A 17,581-nucleotide genomic window follows, 5' to 3' on the forward strand; every position below is an offset into this window, starting at 1 on the left:
AACAAAAGACGTAACACTCAAAGTACAGAACTGGACAAAGGGGATTGGGTGAGGGTGAAGCTAGCCATCATGAAGAGAACGGGGGAAAGTAAGTTTTCACCTCCCCTCAAAGTAGTGGAACCCTATGCCCGGTCAGCCCTGCTGAGCGACGGAAAGATATGGTCTATGGACAGAATGGCAAGGTGCAGCAAGATACTGAAATGGGAGGATGAGATGGAAGAAGGAGCTGAGCAGGTTTTCGAAGAAGGAGTAAGTGAAGGTGGAGAAGGACGAGGAGAGAATGTTGGTGAAGAAGGTGAAAGACAAGGAGAGAACGTCGAGAGTGCAGAAGGACAAACAGAAGGAGAGGAAAGAGAAAGGAGAAGGGTGACAGGAGAAAGAAGCAGGAATGGAGAGGGAAGTGAGAAGAGAGCAAAGGATGGAGAAGAAGGTACGAGAGAATGGATGGAACACAAGAAGACAGGAGGAGAGAGAAAGGAAGAGAGAGTGGAGACCCGAGTAGGAAGAAGAGTCAAGGTACCGGAGAGATTCAAAGACTATGAAATGGACTGGAAGTAAGACTTTTGTAATTTTGTTGTTGTGCATAAAGGGGGGAGATATGTAGTAGCGTTCTAGTTGTTCCAGGCAGGAACAGGAAGGGGCAGGACAGGAAGCGGGAGGCGGCCATGCTTGTTTGCTGGCGCCGACCGCTAGTGGATGCACAGCCCAGGCGCTCCGGGAATAAATACACTTGTTGATAAAACTACGCGAGTACGTTGCATTATTACAGAAGATTGTTTTGATCAATGGTCAGGAGAGGGCGCTCATATTCAACTTTAAATTGAACAAAAATACTGAAATGAGTTGAAAATTTGAAAGTTATACGTGCCTTAATGACGGGCCTCAGGGTTTTAAACATTGGTTGATGGGGAAAACAATAAACGTGTAAATAAACATCTGAAAAACACGGTCTCAAAGCGTGCATCATGTACATAAAATGAAAGTTAGTCACGGACGCCATGCTGAAACATAAAACATTTGGCGGTGAGGCGCTGCCGTGTGATCAAATAAAAGGTCGTGGACTCTCAAATAAAATTAAACAAAGTTGAAATCCACATTTTAACAAGAGGAGCCCAGTAGTGTAGAGTTCGCACATGAGCCGACATGTGGAGAGCAGATACAGAATTTCGAAGTGCGTCAACCCGAGCCTGCAAACCGGGACAGCAACCAACAGCAAAGCACGAGCCCTGGTGTGTTCCTGCCCCGAAATAAATTAACAAAAAAAAGAGCGCTCGCTGCAAGTAAGATTAGTTAGGGGGCAAGCAGAAAAGCCATGCGACAATACTCCAGAGTCATCAAAGTACAGTGCAGGCTCGACCGAAAAAGCGTATCTGATTTCTAGTCCTTCGTTTGTGTTTGATCCTTAGTTGCCATGATTTCCATGACTACGGACGCGCCTCCTCTTGATGGCTCGTTCATATCCGGGAGGAAGTGATTCTTTTTTAACAAACATGGAGAGAGCTTCTGCTTTGGGGCAATGTTGTTTCCGGGATGAGCATTGATGAAGCTGCGGAGCTCTGCAAACCAGCTGATAGGGCAGGATGGATGCTGGGGTCCGCGCGTTACCCTCTGGGAGGAAGTCCGTGTCCTTTTTTGGTTTCACTCAAGCCTCTCTACGACCCGGGCGTTTACTTTAGACAAGCCTTGGCACTTGCTCAGCACACATTGCAATGTGGGACTTGCAGTTCCGCGTTGAATAATGTAAGTATGCGCTCTAAATTCGAACATACAATATTCTGAGGGAGGGTTTGCTCTTGGTGCTATGCATCACGCGCGTTGTTACCTTCTCAGCCGCCTGGTACTACGAAGCTGTATTTAATTTTGTTATCACAACAGAGATGCAGTTTGCATTTTGTAACCCCAGAGTTTGGGCCACACAATTGCCTTTCTGACAAGGTGGGTAATGTATAGCTGTGGCCCAGACCCAGGAAAGCAGTAAATGACCTAGGCACAGACTGTCAGCTGACCGTGCTTGTCTCTTTGCCACTGCTTAATTTGAGGAGGTGTTCAGTAACTTCAGTTCAGTGACTTTTGCCTTCAACCTGGCCAAGAAAGGAGCGAATTGCGTCTCACCACTATCAATCATGCAGTTTCCAACCGTGAGACCCCGCTAAGTGCATTAATTCTAAACTTAATTTTCTGCCTTTAATTCACAAGCCATTTTGATTGCCAGAGCAACGTGTCTGGCTCAATTATTTTCAATGGGAGAGCAGCATTATAGTTTCAAGGTCTCATTACCAACTGTTGCAAAGTTGGGAGCTTAACTACGTCTAACAAAAAAAAGTATAGTCTAGACTCTAGACTACCCATGTCAAAAAGGAAGATCATCCTGGACTCATCTGATGATTACAGTCAGGCTATTCCTGCAATTATCTGGGGAAGTCATCCCAAGCCATCCTGAAGTATGCCTGTAGGACAAAAAATTTAAATGAGATGACGAACCTAGACTCATCACAAAAACTACAGTAGGATGGTGTTCTGATGACTTCTACTGGCAGGGAGCGATTACCTTTTACAACTCCACGAATACTAATTGACAACTTCAGGATGAGGGAGAATTACTCCAGGATGGGTTCTAGCTAATTTAGGGATGACTGTCAATTATTCCAGGATGATCCTATAACCGCTCCAGGATGGAAGTGGATTACTCTGGAATGATCCCATGACAAATTCTGGATGAGTGTGGATTATTCCTGGATGATCCTATGACAGCTTCAGGGTGGCTATTGATTACATCAGAATGACCCCATTATATTTTCAGAATGAGTGTTGATTACTCTAGGATGACGTGGTGAAAGGGAGGCATGTTTTTGTCCTTGATATTTGGATTTAAGCGTGGACTCCAAGACAAGTTCATTTTCACGGTCTGATGCGTCATTTTTAGTTGTGGATTTTTGATGAAGGACACTAGCCATCCCTGCTAAAAGGGCCAGGTTTTCAAGTTTCTGCAAATTCATCCGCAAACTTGTAATGTAAAAAGAATTTGTAGAGGGCGGCATTCACCGGACGGTTTCTTGGCGCTGTTCACTAATTCATGGGGAGGCAGAGGAGAGAGAAGAGGGACCTTATATATAGACACAGCGGAAAAGGTGCGTTTTTAGGAGAGACCTAAAATGGGGGTAGGAGGAGGAGAGTCTGAGATCCAACGGTAGAGAGTTCCAGAGTGAGGGGGCCAGGAAGGAGAATCTAAGGCCTCCGTGCTTTTTGCGCCTAAACCTAGGCGTCTGGAGGAGAGCGAGGTGGGAAGATCGGAGGTGTCTGGAAGGGACGTACGGGTGCAGAAGAGACGAAATGAAAGAGGTGCCGATGCCAGCCAGGGATTTATGGGTTAGGCAGCCAAGTTTAAACTTACAGCGCTCCGACACAGGGAGCCAATGAAGGGCTTTGAGGAGGGGACGGACGTGATGATGTTTTGGTTGATGATAGATCAGGCGGGCAGCTTGATTCTGTATTAGCTGAAGTCTCTGTATTTGATATTGCGGAATGCCTGCATACAAGGCGTTGGCATAGTCAATCCGAGAGATGACTAATGCCAGCAGCGCCAGGGTGAGAGCTTCAGTGGTCAGGAGATGAGCTATTTTTCGAATTTTTCTGAGCTGGTGGAAGCAGGAGGACACTGTGGCACTGACCGGATGATTCATAGAAAGATCACGTGAGATGTAGACCCCCAAGCTTTTTACTTTGTCAGCGGGACTAGGGGGGGGGGGGCAGGGGAAAGGGGCCAGAAAGTAGAGTTCCAGGGATTGGCTGGGCCTCCGACAAGAACGAGCTCCGTCTTGTCGGGGTTAAGCTTGAGATGGTGAGCGCCCATCCAGTCGCTGATGTGACAGAGGGTAGACTGGAAGTCCTGGGCCGCTTCCTGCGAGTCAAGATTGAAAATGAGCTGAATGTCATCTGCATAATTAAATGCAGTGACATTCCTTCCCCGGAGGGAGCGGATCAGGGGGGTAAGGTATAAATTAAAAAGAAGAGGAGACAAAGACGAGCCCTGTGGCACTCCGCAGGTGAGTTTCATCCTGTCCGCTGAGAATTGGGAGAGTCGAACAGATTGGTGGCGGTTCGTCAGGAAGGAACAAACCCAATCCAGGGCCGCCCCCCGATACCAGCCTCCTTGACACGGTCGACCAAGATGGAGTGGTCGACCGTGTCAAAGGCTGCCGACAGATCCAAGAGGATTAAGGCTTGGCTGGTGTTAGAGTCGGCGCCTCTACGGAGTTCCTCCATTACAGAGAGAATGACCGCCTCAGTTGAATGGGCGGGCCTAAACCCAGCCTGCTGAGGGTCCAAGAAGTTGAATTTCTCAATAAAAGAACTGAGGATGCCGGTGACATATGACTCAAGTACTTTGCTTAGGTAGGGAAGAAGAGAGATGGGACGGAAGTTGCCCATAACCGTGGGGTCGGCGTTGGGTTTCTTCAGGATAGGTACTACCTCCGCGTTCTTAAACTGACTGGGAACCTCACCGAGCAGAAGGGAGTTGTTCAGGAGGGCCAGTGGGAGGGTGGGGCAAGCTGAAAAGGCAGCCCGGAGAATCACGGGGGAGGGGGGGCAGCAATCTGTGGGGGAGCCAGAGGAAACTTTGTTAAGCAAGGCGATGAAGACATCTTCTGATATGGAGGGGAGCGGAGTCAGAAGATGAGGATTAATGGAGGGTGCAGCCTCAGTGAGGGGAATAGCGGGGGTGTGGAGGAAATGCTATTTTTGATTTTGGTAATTTTTTCTATAAAAAAACGGTTGAGGGAGTCACAGAGTGCTTGAGACGGAAGAGGTTTAATGGTCACCCTGTCCGGATGTGAGAGCTCTTCCACGATGGCGAAAATATCTTTAGATTTTTGCGCAGAAATGAGGATTTTTGTGGAAAAGTAGGCGGTTTTGGCGGCTGATATTGCTCGTTTGTATTCTCCCAGTAGTTTTAGAAAGTGTGGTTTCTCTAAGGGATCATAGCTTCTGCGCCAACGGCGCTCAGCCTGGCGGAGGCCAAGTTTTAAGGTTTTAAGGCTGTCGGAAAACCAACGATGTGCGTCGTGGGGGCGCTTAGTCCTAATTAGCTTAAGGGGGGCAACCTTGTCACTGGCGTGTTCTAGCCATTCGACAAGAGCAGCTTCTTGGGAGTCAATGAGGCCAGAACTGGCCAGGGCTGAGGATGTTAAAGAGGTGACGAATAAGTCAAGGTCTGCTTTGTTCCAGTTACGAGCCAGGAGGCTAGGGCCTCGGCTGCGAGGGGGTGGGGGAGGGACCAGAAGGAGAAACGAAATTAAATGGCGATCTGACCAGTGGCAAGGTGAGATCGTAAGTGACTTGAGTTCGAGATTATAGGTCCACACCTGGTCTAGGATATGGCCCTTGGAGTGAGTGGGTAAATGAACGTGTTGGATACCATTAAGCCCAGTTAGTAAGTCAGTAAAAGCCAAGGATTGGGGGCTTTCAAGGGCATCTGACGGACAGTAGTTGAAATCTCCCAGGACCAGGAGTTTAGAGTTATTAATAGTGAGCTGAGAAAGCAAGTCACCAAAGTTAGAATGGAAATTAGGCATGGATTGGGGGGGACGGTATACCAGGACGCAGGTAAGGGGGGACACAGAGGATTCGAATCTAATTGCCAGGCAGTCCACCTGAGGGATGGCGAGTAGAGTGAGAGAAGTAAACCTGAGGGAGAGTTTAATAATGGCGGCTACGCCGCCTCCTGGTTTGCCAGCAGGCCTATTGGCGTGAAGTATATAATACCCCAGAGGGATGGCTGCTAGGATGTCGGGGGAGGAGTCCTCATTCAGCCAAGTCTCGGTTAGGAGAAGAGCGTCAGGTCGGTCTGAGTCCAGAAGGTGGAAGATGTCAAGTTGGTGATTGACGAGTGATCGAGTATTAAGATAAATGATTGCTAATTCCATATTAGCGGGTGCCTGAGCCGGTGGGGAATTAGGAGGAGGGAAAAGGGCTGAGGGTTCAAGGGTGAGGAGGGACGGGAGGGATTGTAACTCAGGAAAGGTACTGCGAATTTGATAAATACCAAGTTGTTGCAGGCTTGTAGAACTGGTAGTGTCCAGTGACCGAAGCGAGTGCAGTGCAATCAGGTCCCTGGGAGTAAAGGTGGTAATTTGGGCAGAGTGACGTGGCCCGGGCCCCGTCCAGCCGCGGACGGGCGCAGACGGGCTTGCCTTAGGCGCGCAGTCAGCGCGCCCGCTGCGCTTCCGGTATGGACACATCCTATATGTAAGTGAAAGGGAGGTTGGGAAGGGGCGTGGCCTAAGTGGGCGTGGCCTGAGCAACGCGAGAGAGGCGGCAATTGTAATCTAGGCTAGCCTCGCCCGCTGCAGCGCTGAATCGGCTGTTTAGGGGGTCTGGAAATAGCCAAGAGGAATCCTTCGTTTGGAGCAGGCAAGCAAACAGTGTTTTTAAAATCACACAAAGAATGAGAATTAAGAACTTGCATCACCAGGCTGAAAAGTTGTGCTTTCAGCATGAGCTTTGTTACCAACTCTTATATAATCCAGTCCACTCTGCTTGGCTTTCTTGTCCTTGCATCTTTTCTCTGCAATTTCTTCCTCTTGTAGTTCGCGTAACACCCTCTTAAGTCTACCAGCGCTTCCCCGATTGCCACAGTCCATTAACATCTGCTTTTTCTCCAGTGCCCTTTGAAGTAACACCTGTTTTAGACCCTCTGTCGTGCCAGAATAGCTTGCAATTAGCTCTTGAAAAATATCCTGAATCATTAGACACCGTTTCTTCACTAAAAAAAGCAAGAGAAAAAAAATATATATTTACATATAAACTTCAAAACAGAAAAGAACACATTGACCACTTGCAATATATCTTCACGCTCTAGCCATGATATATAAATAAAGAGGTATTGATCATAAAGGACAAATGTACAATCTATCCATAACCAAGTAAGCAGGTTTTCCTTGATAGACAGTACACATTGTAAGCCTGAACTTGAATCTCCTGAAAAAAGTTGCCTAAATAAAATAGTTTATCCAGAAATGGCTGCCTTATAGTAGTGCCACAAGCTAAACATTTCAGTCCTTTTCATATGTGTTACATTTGTCTCTGGAGAGCAATCCAAGGCATATGTGGGGACATGCATGTTTATTTTTACTGTCCATTATTGGATTAATTAATCACAAATGTAGGTTTTTACTGAAACAGGTTGGTAATTTGTACCGTTATCCTGCAGTTGCAAACTTATTATAAAGGTTTACTTATTGTGCTTACCAGATGATTGGAACCGAATCATAGCTTTAAAATCTCTCTCTTCGGTGATTGGCCGACCAGCTTCATCTACATTTTCGACCAGCCATTTACAAAGAACTTCCCCGGGATTGTCCAAAAGCAGGAAGTCACCATTTTTTCGAACACACACAGAATGATCGCAAGTGAAAAACAGGACGTTGAATGAAGCCATGATTATGTCCTGCTAGATATAAAAATCAGGAATTAGTTTGTGTGTGGTTTAAGTTTCAGAGGTAAAATACAAAGCATATCAAACTGATTAACAGATTTAATTGGAGAAAAGCACCCCAAAAAGTACACTGACCTGGTGCAATTTCCATCTAATATGCCTAGATTTTGGACTACAAAGAAGTGTTTGGGCATGCACTGAAGGCCATTGACAGATTACTAAGAGATTGCGTGATTGAAAGGCAGCTCTTGCTTCGCTCATTTTTAACACTTTATGAATTTTAAAAATCTGTATGAACTTGACAAACTGAAAACTTACAAGCCGCATTTTGCACGTGAGCACCTTAGCACTTTTGAATTTTAACAAAGAACAAGACTGCCTGATCTTAGAGTCAGCTTGTATCTTGATTTTTAACTGTGAAGCGCCGTGTTTAAATAAGGCATTCTTTATTGCATATTTCACATGTATTGAAATATATTGTGTTGAATCTGAATTGGTGTCCTGATTACCTGTCGGACTCCCGATCCGTCACGGCCTGTGCCGGTAGCACGGTGGGGTCCTTCCTTCCACAACAGCGCTTCCGGTAGCCCACACCGGTTAGCACTCTAGACCCCCCCCCGGAAGTCGGTCCCGCCCACTCCTGCATATAGCGGAGTGTACAGAGCGGACTCGCCCAGACAGATTACTAAGAGATTGCGTGATTGAAAGGCAGCTCTTGCTTCGCTCATTTTTAACACTTTATGAATTTTAAAAATCTGTATGAACTTGACAAACTGAAAACTTACAAGCCGCATTTTGCACGTGAGCACCTTTGAATTTTAACAAAGAACGAGACTGCCTGATCTTAGAGCCGGCTTGTATCTTGATTTTTAACTGTGCAGCGCCGTGTTTAAATAAGGCATTCTTTATTGCATTTTTCACATGTATTGAAATATATTGTGTTGAATCTGAATTGGTGTCCTGATTACCCGTCGGACTCCCGATCCGTCACGGCCTGTGCCGGTAGCACGGTGGGGTCCTTCCTCCCACAACAGCGCTTCCGGTAGCCCACACCGGTTAGCACTTTAGACCCCCCCGGAAGCCGGTCCCGGCCACTCCTGCATATAGCGGAGTGTACAGAGCGGACTCGCCCAGACAGATTACTAAGAGATTGCGTGATTGAAAGGCAGCTCTTGCTTCGTTCATTTTTAACACTTTATGAATTTTAAAAATCTGTATGAACTTGACAAACTGAAAACTTACAAGCCGCATTTTGCACGTGAGCACCTTAGCACTTTTGAATTTTAACAAAGAACGAGACTGCCTGATCTTAGAGCCAGCTTGTATCTTGATTTTTAACTGTGCAGCGCCGTGTTTAAATAAGGCATTCTTTATTGCATTTTTCACATGTATTGAAATATATTGTGTTGAATCTGAATTGGTGTCCTGATTACCTGTCGGACTCCCGCTCCGTCACGGCCTGTGCCGGTAGCACGGTGGGGTCCTTCCTCCCACAACAGCGCTTCCGGTAGCCCACACCGGTTAGCACTCTAGACCCCCCCGGAAGCCGGTCCCGCCCACTCCTGCATATAGCGGAGTGTACAGAGCGGACTCGCGCAGCGACGCGCAGGCAGCGCGCCTAAGTGGCGCCAAAGTCAAGCCCTGCCTGTCTGCGCCTGTCCGACGACAGGCCACTGTTTATATTACGCTCTGGCGGCTTACTATCAGCAATCAGGTAAAAACTATTATAACTTTTAAAATGATCACTTATACTCGCACAGAGCTTCAGTCCCTCAACCCGACTAAACTAGCAAACACTGAGCTTTCAACTAAACCTACCCCTCCACTAACTCGGAAACAGTTAACTTGCTTATAAGGGAACGTGCGGTCGCTCCATAAACACGCACTAGAAATCTGGGACATACTTGATCAAGAAGCCACGGATCTCTTCTTTATAACCGAATCATGGCTATTGGAAACATCGGGTCCGGACATAGCGGCAGATTTGCCTTCGGATTACAAAATAGCCAGGCTAGACAGAACCGAGAAACGAGGGGGAGGGACTGCGATAATTTACAAAAAGGAAATTGAAATCACCATTATCGACACACATTTAGACTCATGGGGAGAGTATTTAATCTTCTCTCTTGCCTATAATAAAAGGAAGGAGTCATGGAAAGGAGCTTTGATTTACCGACCCCCTGAAACCAAAGCCAATTTTGCCACCCAGTTAGTTAGCATTTTAGCACCCCATATATTAGCGTGTAAAAATGTTCTGTTGCTAGGTGATGTTAACCACCACATGGAAAAACACGAGGACCCTTACACAAAGGAACTAATGCATAGTATTGAGTCCCTTGACCTAAGACTGCTTGAAACCGATTCCACACATAAAGCAGGCCACACGCTAGACATTGTATGTACCAACTCCCAAGAAACGCATATAAATGAACTAATTCCTGTCTTATGGTCTGACCATGTAATAATTAAATTCACAATAATAACCAGTGAGTCTGCTCCTAAGCATCTTAAAGAAAAAAGGATGAGCCGCCCATGGAAAAAGATCAACTTAGAAGCGTTTTCTAAAGCCTTTGTACCCCCTAGAGTAAGTGAGGACATAGAGCTGAATAAATCGGCACTAGATTTTGACTACGCTATTACTAAGACCCTGGATCTTATAGCCCCCAAACGCCAAATAAACTGCCCGAAAACGATATCGCCTTGGTTCACTGATGAATTGAAAGCTATTAAACTAGCTACAAGGAAAATTGAACGACAATGGCGCAAATCGAGAAACACCACTGACAAACTGCAATACAAAATAGCACATAAAGAATACATGAGCAGTATAGCCACTGCAAAAAAAAACTATTTTGGGGAAAAAATCAAAGCAGCAGGAAGTTCTCAGAAAGAACTCTACTCTATTGTAAAAGAATTCTCAAACCCCCTTGCCTGCCAAAAGATCGCACAGGAGTCCCAAGAATGGGCTGATAAATTAGCTACTTTTTTCAAAGACAAAATAGACATAATCCATGATTAATTCCCCACAGAATCTGGCCTAACAAATGAAGTATGCCACGTAGACCCATCTACCATGAACCTCGTAAAACAGAACCTATCTGACTTCGGAACAATCTCGGAGGATGAGGTAGCTGATAAATTAAGAAAAGCTAAATCCGGATCTCCTAAAGACCCTGCGTCTGCCCAGATTTTAGCAAAATTAACTCCCGCCCTGGTTCCTACACTAACATCCATATATAATGCTTCTCTAACACGTGCCACTTTCCCTAAACTCTGGAAAGAAGCCACTGTGAGGCCAATCTTGAAGAAAAACAACGCAGACCCTAAGCAACCCATAAATTACCGCCCCATATCTTTGTTACCACTTTTTGGCAAAGTGATGGAATCAATTATCATCAACACAAAGTTAGTTAAATATCTGGAAGAATATACGCTCTTGGATCCTTCGCAGTCGGGGTTCAGAGCTTCTCACAGCACTGAGACCGCACTCATAGAGGTGGTTGACAACGTCCGGCTAGCATTGGACTCCAAACACTCAGCCATCCTCATTCTGATAGACCTCTCGGCGGCCTTCGACACCATATCCCACAAGGTCCTACTAAAACGACTAGCGGGGATGGGTGTCGAAGGCCTAGCCCTAGGTTGGATCCAACGCTATCTCGCAGGGCGATGCTCTAGGGTCAAGGCAGGATCTTTTTTGTCAGGGGAAATGGACAACGATAAGGGAGTGCCCCAGGGCTCTATTCTAAGCCCAACTCTATTTAATGCTTATGTATCACCCTTGGCTAAATTAATTAGGGATTTCGGCTTCGACACACTGTCGTACGCCGACGACACTCAAATCCTCATAACCCTTGACCGTGAGCCATCTGAGACAAAAGCTAGATTCAGAAACTGCATGTTAGAGATAAAGGCATGGATGACCAATAACTTCTTGATGCTAAATGCGGGCAAGTCCGAAATAATGCTCTTCGGTGCTGCCAAATCCATTTGGTCGCATGAGTGGTGGCCACAGGAACTTGGACCCTGCCCATCTCCGATAAGTACCGTTCGCAATCTGGGCATTACTCTAGACGACAAGTTGACCATGGCTCCCCACATAGACAAAGTAGTTCACACCTGCATAGGTCTCATGAGAAGCCTAAGGAAAATATTCAAATGGCTACCCCTGCTCTACCGTAAACCGTTGATACAAGGCCTAATCACCAGTCGCCTTGATTATGGCAATGCACTTCTGGCTGATGTGAATGAAGGTACACTAAGTTACAGACACTCCAGAATGCAGCAGCCAGATTGACTCTTGACCTGCCCCCACGCACTCCTTCCGCCCCGTGTTTGAAGAAATTGCACTGGCTCCCAGTCCGAAAGCGCATAAGGTTTAACATCTGCTGCCTAGTGCATAAATCAATAAACGGACAGGGTCCTAAATACCTAAAAAACAAGCTTCAGGGATATTGCCCAGAAAGAACATTGCGCTCCTCAAACAATTATCTCCTAAAAATACCAAGAGTTCGAACGGTTAGAAATGGATAGGAGCTTCTCGAAGGTTGGCCCTATGGCATGGAACGCCCTGCCTACGGCCTCAAGATCAAACCAGAATCACAAAATCTTCCGGAGAGAACTCAAAACTCTACTATTCAAGGCAATGATGTAATACCTCTCTCCTGTATCTCCTAAACCTCTGTCAGCGCTGTGAGACCGAATGGTGATATGTGCGCTCTACAAAAACAAATACATACATACATACATAGAGGAAATTACCTAATAATCAACTTTATTTTTGGAGAGCCAGAGTGTATGCTTAGGTCTTGCTGCTCAGGACAAATAGTAATAGCAAAGTAGAAGCATTATGAGAGAAATAGAAGAACTATCAATAAGTGAACTTTCACACTGGGGTTTGTGACGGGAAATCAAGTTACCTATCCCCACAGATGCATAGAGAGTCAGATGTCTGCTACCCTCTGCCCACCGGCACCCCCAACATGAAAGGACAAGCGTTAAAAATGCAATAGGTTTCACCTTTTATTAAGCTAAAGAAATTAGCTTTGCTAGTAGTATTGTACGTTAATTGTGCAATATGTAATGGCTTAATAAATTAAACAAAAGGCATTACAATGGCAAATACTTAAAGCAAAAGCATTGGTATAGCCAATAGGTCTCCCCTCCGGGACCTTATAAGTGTTTTGCCAGAGGTGTTTGGTAAGAGATGCAATTTAACATAAAGGGATCCCATACCTCGTTGACACATGCAGTACCCGCAGTTCAAACGAGAAGAGGGCATGGGGAAACCTCTTATAAGATCTCAATCGAGAGAGAGAGAGAAAGAAAAAAATGCGATTTATCTCAGGGCTCGATCCCTCTGCCTCAGTACTTTAGCAGTAGGTCAGGTTGTAACTGGATATGGCTGGGATCGATAGTGGCAGATGTAACAAGACCTGCTTCATTTTTACAGAGATCTTAGCGGTCAAGGTAAATTAGCGCAAACAGGGAATACGTAATTGGCCCAGTCTCAATAATATATACAAACGAGTTAAAAACATTGCATGCACATGGAACTAAACCAGAATGATATTCTGTTTTGCGAAAGTAGATATTGCAAGATGTTGGAATGCGTCTGACTACGTTTCCTAAATAGGGCGTAAACCTCAATCGCCACAGGCAACCAGGCCTTTCAATTACACAAATAGCAAACAAAATAAGGAACCAGCATTACAACGGCTAAGTTATTTGAAGCATTTAACCTTATGCTTCGAAACGCATCCATGAAAACTGCCAGTGTTTTAGAAGATGTGCTGCTGTGCACACTACATAGCTTGGGGAACGTGACCAGGATTCAACAATATAGCACACATTCATTTAGTAATGAAAGCTCACTACAAGTTGCAAGGACACAAATAATGCTCAACAATATACAATATTCACATAAATAAATGTGTTTAGTCTTCTTTGATTGACACCTTTTCAGTAGATCGAAAACTGTTCCATTTGGTCGAGAATCTTGAATACACGCAGGTGCACTTGGAACCAACATGGGACCTACAATATATGGGCAGTAATTTATTTTTCCTTACGGCGAAAAACTTGCTGTAAAACACATTTTTTAGGCTTTTTGCAATTTTCCACAACTTACACAAGCACGCACTACGTCACACATACACAAAAATACACATGCTCAAACACAAAAGGTGCATATTAAACAAGCAGGCAGGCTGAATACAGACAAACATCAAACACACATAATACACACACATTGCAAGGCAGGCATTAATTATAACACGTACGAAGCACACACATGCAGGGAGCTGCGTCTGAATGTACCCCCTTAATGAAAATTCGTGCTTTCCGAAAATTGAGGAAGCTGGTCTGGGACGGAAATTGAGCAGCTGGGTCCGAGAGCGGAGGATCGATGCTGCTCTTTTCTTAACAGCTGCAGCACTTACCCGAGTATACGCTGGAATCGATGAAGGAAGTGGAGTTGGAAAAATAAAGAGACCGATGCCAAGCCACCTGTCCCTTTCATGGCTATTGAACTCACGGCAGTCTTCGTTCTTGCCGCAGGACAATGACGTCACTTCCGGCGCTCCCGGATGTGCGTAGGCTTTTGCTAGAGGAATCCACCGGCTTCCGGTATATGAAAAGGTGAGAGAGCTGCTCTCCATTGAGGATCTGCGGTTCGAGTCCCAGCCTGCCGGCAGACTGATGGTTTACAGTAGGTGATTTTGGCATTGTGTTAGAGGCAGCTGTGCTTTTTAAAAATATATTTTAGTATTGTGATGGAGTGAATTCGGCAGTCACCATGACGACAAAGCTTGTTTTCCTTTGCAAGACCTATTCCTCGGGCCATGAGCAGTTCTGTCCGCAGTTGTTTAAAGAGTCTAACAATCGGATTCCACTAAACTATGTGTTTATGGAAATACTCTATGAAGGAAGTGCAGCCTGGGGGTACATAAAGCATCATATCACAGCAGCGCCTCCCGGCATTCCGTATTCATAAAAAGTTTGGGGGTTTGTAGGGCTTTTGGATTTTAGGGTGTACATGGTCATTTTAGGGTTGAGGGTGGGTTGGTGTTTTGGGGGGCCAGGTGTAATTTAAGGGTTTAGAGCATGTTTGGGTTTGTGGTGCGAGGGTTAATTTTAGGGTTTAGGGTGTGTTTGTGTTTGGTGTGCAAGGGTTAATTTGGGGGTTCAGGATGTGTTTGGGTTTTGGGGTGCAAGGGTTAATTTGGGGGTTCAGGTTGTTTGGGTTTTGGGGTGCCAGGGTTAGTGTTAGGGTTTAGGGTATGTTTGGGTTTAGGGTGTGTTTGGGTTTGGCGTGCAAGGGTTAATTTGGGTGTTCAGGGTGTGTTTGGGTTTTGGGGTGCCAGGGTTAATTTTAGGGTGTAGGGTGTGTTTGGCTTTGGGGTGCAAGGGTTAATTTGGGGGGTTAGGGTGTGTTTGGGTTTTGGGGTGCCAGGGTTAATTTTAGGGTTTAGGGTGTGTTTGGGTTTTGGGGTGCAAGGGTTACTATTGGGGTTCAGGGTGTGCTTGGGTTTTGGGGTGCAAGGGTGTAATGATGGGACGCAGGCAGGAATAGTTGATAGCTTTATTTAAATAAGCTAAATAATACAGGTGAGTGCCAGGAGGTAGCTCAGTTCCAGGATACACTCCAGCATAACTGTCCACCCTTCAACCCCCGTCAGTCCACATTCCAATCTGACCTCATACATTCTGCAGAGCAATCACGAGCTCTTAAAGGTACAAGAGAATATAACAACATAACACATCCCCCCCTTAATCAAAAGAAGCAAGAAAATAAACAGAAAGGAAAAATAAATAAACCTAAAAAAACCCAAAGAATTAAACTGATAACCACAGTACATTAAGTAACATAGTCCTTAAACCATGAAGGTAATACACAAGTTCTTTTCCCAAGCTCTCTTCCCACAGTAGCGGAACCACCCACGCCACTGTTAGCGTCAGACTCAGAAATAATACCGCTACCTGCAACCCCTCCCCCCTTCTCACCAACGGACGAACCAACAACAGAAGAGTCTACTAAGACATTCTTACTGTTGTTTCCCACATCCGCAAGTTGGGATTGCAAACAACTATTCTCAAAGTGATCTTCAATCCAATCATAATTATTCCGTTCACCACTCATCTCAGCACCCTCCATATTGCTTTGTTCAGGATTAATAGCAATACTTTTCATGTTCCAGACTCTCCCATCACTTAGTCTTACAGCATTTCTCAACACCTCCTTAACCTGTTTTGGTGGATCAAAACAACTCTCCCCCTTCGGTGCTTTCCCTGGCTTCCTCACACGCACCCAGTCTCCTTCAGCAATATGTATGTCTTTCGTACCATGATGAGCATCATAATACTCCTTGCTCTTAGCGTGGAGAAGTTCCATGTCCTTCTTAACTTTAGAAGCACACCACTGAGACACTTTCCCTTCCACCAACCACCCGGGGTTAACCTTGCTTCTAGGCAACCTACCTCTCATCATGATAAATGGGGAGAGACCAACACCAGTCTGTGACGTAGTTCTATAAGACCACACTGCCTTCTGCACCTGAACTTTCCAATCTAATCCCTTGTTAACAGCAGCCTGAATCACCCCCTTGATCACTCTATTAAATCTCTCGACAGTGCCGTTACCACTAGGATTGTATAAAGCACAAGTTTTATGCTTGACACCACATTTCCGAAAATACTCCTCAGCCATATGTGACAAAAACTGAACGCCATTGTCAGTGAGAATACAACTTGGCAGACCTTCCATGATAAAAATCTTATCTAGAAATTTCAAAACAGAAGCAGTGTCCGCCTTATCAACAAACCTCACAATAGGCCACTTAGTAAACAAGTCTATAGCAACCAAACCAAATTCACTCATGGCACCCAAAGGTCCAATAATGTCCACAGCGATAGTATCCCAAGGAAGACTAGGAATCAATCCCTCACTCATGCTTGGTTTAAGAGTTCTGAGAGTCTTGTCAGCGGAAGAACAAACTTTACAATTCCTTACAAATTTCTCCGTATCCTTATCAATCCCTGGCCACCAAAACATGTTTTTAACTATCACTTTGTTCCTACCAATTCCAAAATGTCCTTCATGGCATAACTCCAGAATCTTTTGTCTCAACGACACAGGGGGGATGACCCTATCGCCCCTAAAAAGTACGTTTTTCTCGAGAGATAATTCCATTCTTACCTCCCAAAAGGCTTTTAATCCATCTTCTCTGAAACATTTCCTAGGCCACCCCTTACAGATATAATCTAGAACCTTCTTGAGTTCCCTATCCTTCTCCTGCTCCACTAACCATTCTTCATTGCTAATGGCAGGAGCTCCCGAATCATGCACCAGAGCCACATTAAAAGCGCCCCAAGGGTCATCTGCACACTCTTCAAGTGGAGAAGGCAACCTAGACAAACAATCTGCAATTAGATTGTCCCTGCCTGGTAAGTAAATCATCTTGTATATGTACTCCCTCATGCGCATGGATAACCTGGCCATTCTAGCTGAAGCTCCAGAGATCCCCTCAGATGACAGAATTTTCACCAATGGTCGATGATCCTAGCGAATGACCACAGGTTTGCCCCAAACAAAAGCTCTGAAATGCTCCAACGCCCATGCACACGCTAACGCCTCCCTCTCGATGATAGGGTACCTTACCTCAGCAGGTGACAGTGCTCTGGAAGCGAATAAAATTATCTTCTCTTTCCCTTGTCCGTCCACCTGTGCTAACACAGCCCCCAGACCCTTATCACTGGCGTCAGTTGTTAAAAAACATTCAGCATTGGGGTCAAAACTAGCGAAGGCATTAACATGTTGTAGGTCATCTTTGATCCTAACAAATTCGTCTTGGCAATCCTTCGTCCAGTCAAACTTTACATTCTTTTTCAGTAAATTCCTTATATTAAAAGTCTTAGAAGCAAAATTGCTCACAAATTTCGCACAATACTCCGCCATCCCAAGGAAAGCTCTTACCTCTTCTTTGGTACAACGTGCTCCAGAATTCACGATATTCTCAATCAATTCTGGCTTGGGCCTAACTCCTTCCTCACTAATGATGTGACCTAAATAAGATACGTTCCTCTGACTAAATTTACATTTTGACAACTCAACCGTAAGCCCAGCCTTCTCCAACACTTTTAAAACCT

General features: G+C 45.3%; 2 protein-coding genes across 2 annotated transcripts in view; one reads left to right on the forward strand and one right to left on the reverse strand.

Moving 5' to 3' along the window:
* Positions 1 to 2,488: 2,488 nt before the first annotated feature.
* On the reverse strand, positions 2,489 to 13,993 carry LOC144772979 (uncharacterized). The gene is made up of 3 exons (XM_078657702.1): positions 13,876 to 13,993; positions 7,249 to 7,450; positions 2,489 to 6,763 (listed from the first exon to the last, which is right to left on the reverse strand). The coding sequence occupies exons 2-3, from the start codon at positions 7,436 to 7,438 to the stop codon at positions 6,453 to 6,455; spliced, it is 501 nt and encodes a 166-aa protein (XP_078513828.1). The 5' UTR covers positions 7,439 to 7,450; positions 13,876 to 13,993; the 3' UTR covers positions 2,489 to 6,452.
* A 27-nt stretch (positions 13,994 to 14,020) lies between these two features.
* Positions 14,021 to 17,581, forward strand: part of PIGA (phosphatidylinositol glycan anchor biosynthesis class A) — a 155,019-nt gene continuing 151,458 nt past the window's right edge. Inside the window, exon 1 of the mRNA XM_078657703.1 lies at positions 14,021 to 14,144. The gene's annotated coding sequence lies outside the window, so the exon portion shown is untranslated. The remainder of the gene's footprint in view (positions 14,145 to 17,581) is intronic.

This window comes from Lissotriton helveticus, chromosome 8 (genome assembly GCF_964261635.1).
Source record: "Lissotriton helveticus chromosome 8, aLisHel1.1, whole genome shotgun sequence".
Classification (NCBI taxonomy): domain Eukaryota; kingdom Metazoa; phylum Chordata; class Amphibia; order Caudata; family Salamandridae; genus Lissotriton; species Lissotriton helveticus.

Bases quoted from the DNA above. Each gene is read 5' to 3' on its own strand.
- LOC144772979 (XM_078657702.1), bottom strand. From the start codon at position 7,438: ATGGCTTCATTCAACGTCCTGTTTTTCACTTGCGATCATTCTGTGTGT. The intron at 6,764-7,248 runs GTAAGCACAATA...TGCTTTTTTTAG, and splicing joins GATTCGGTTCCAATCATCTG to TGAAGAAACGGTGTCTAATG.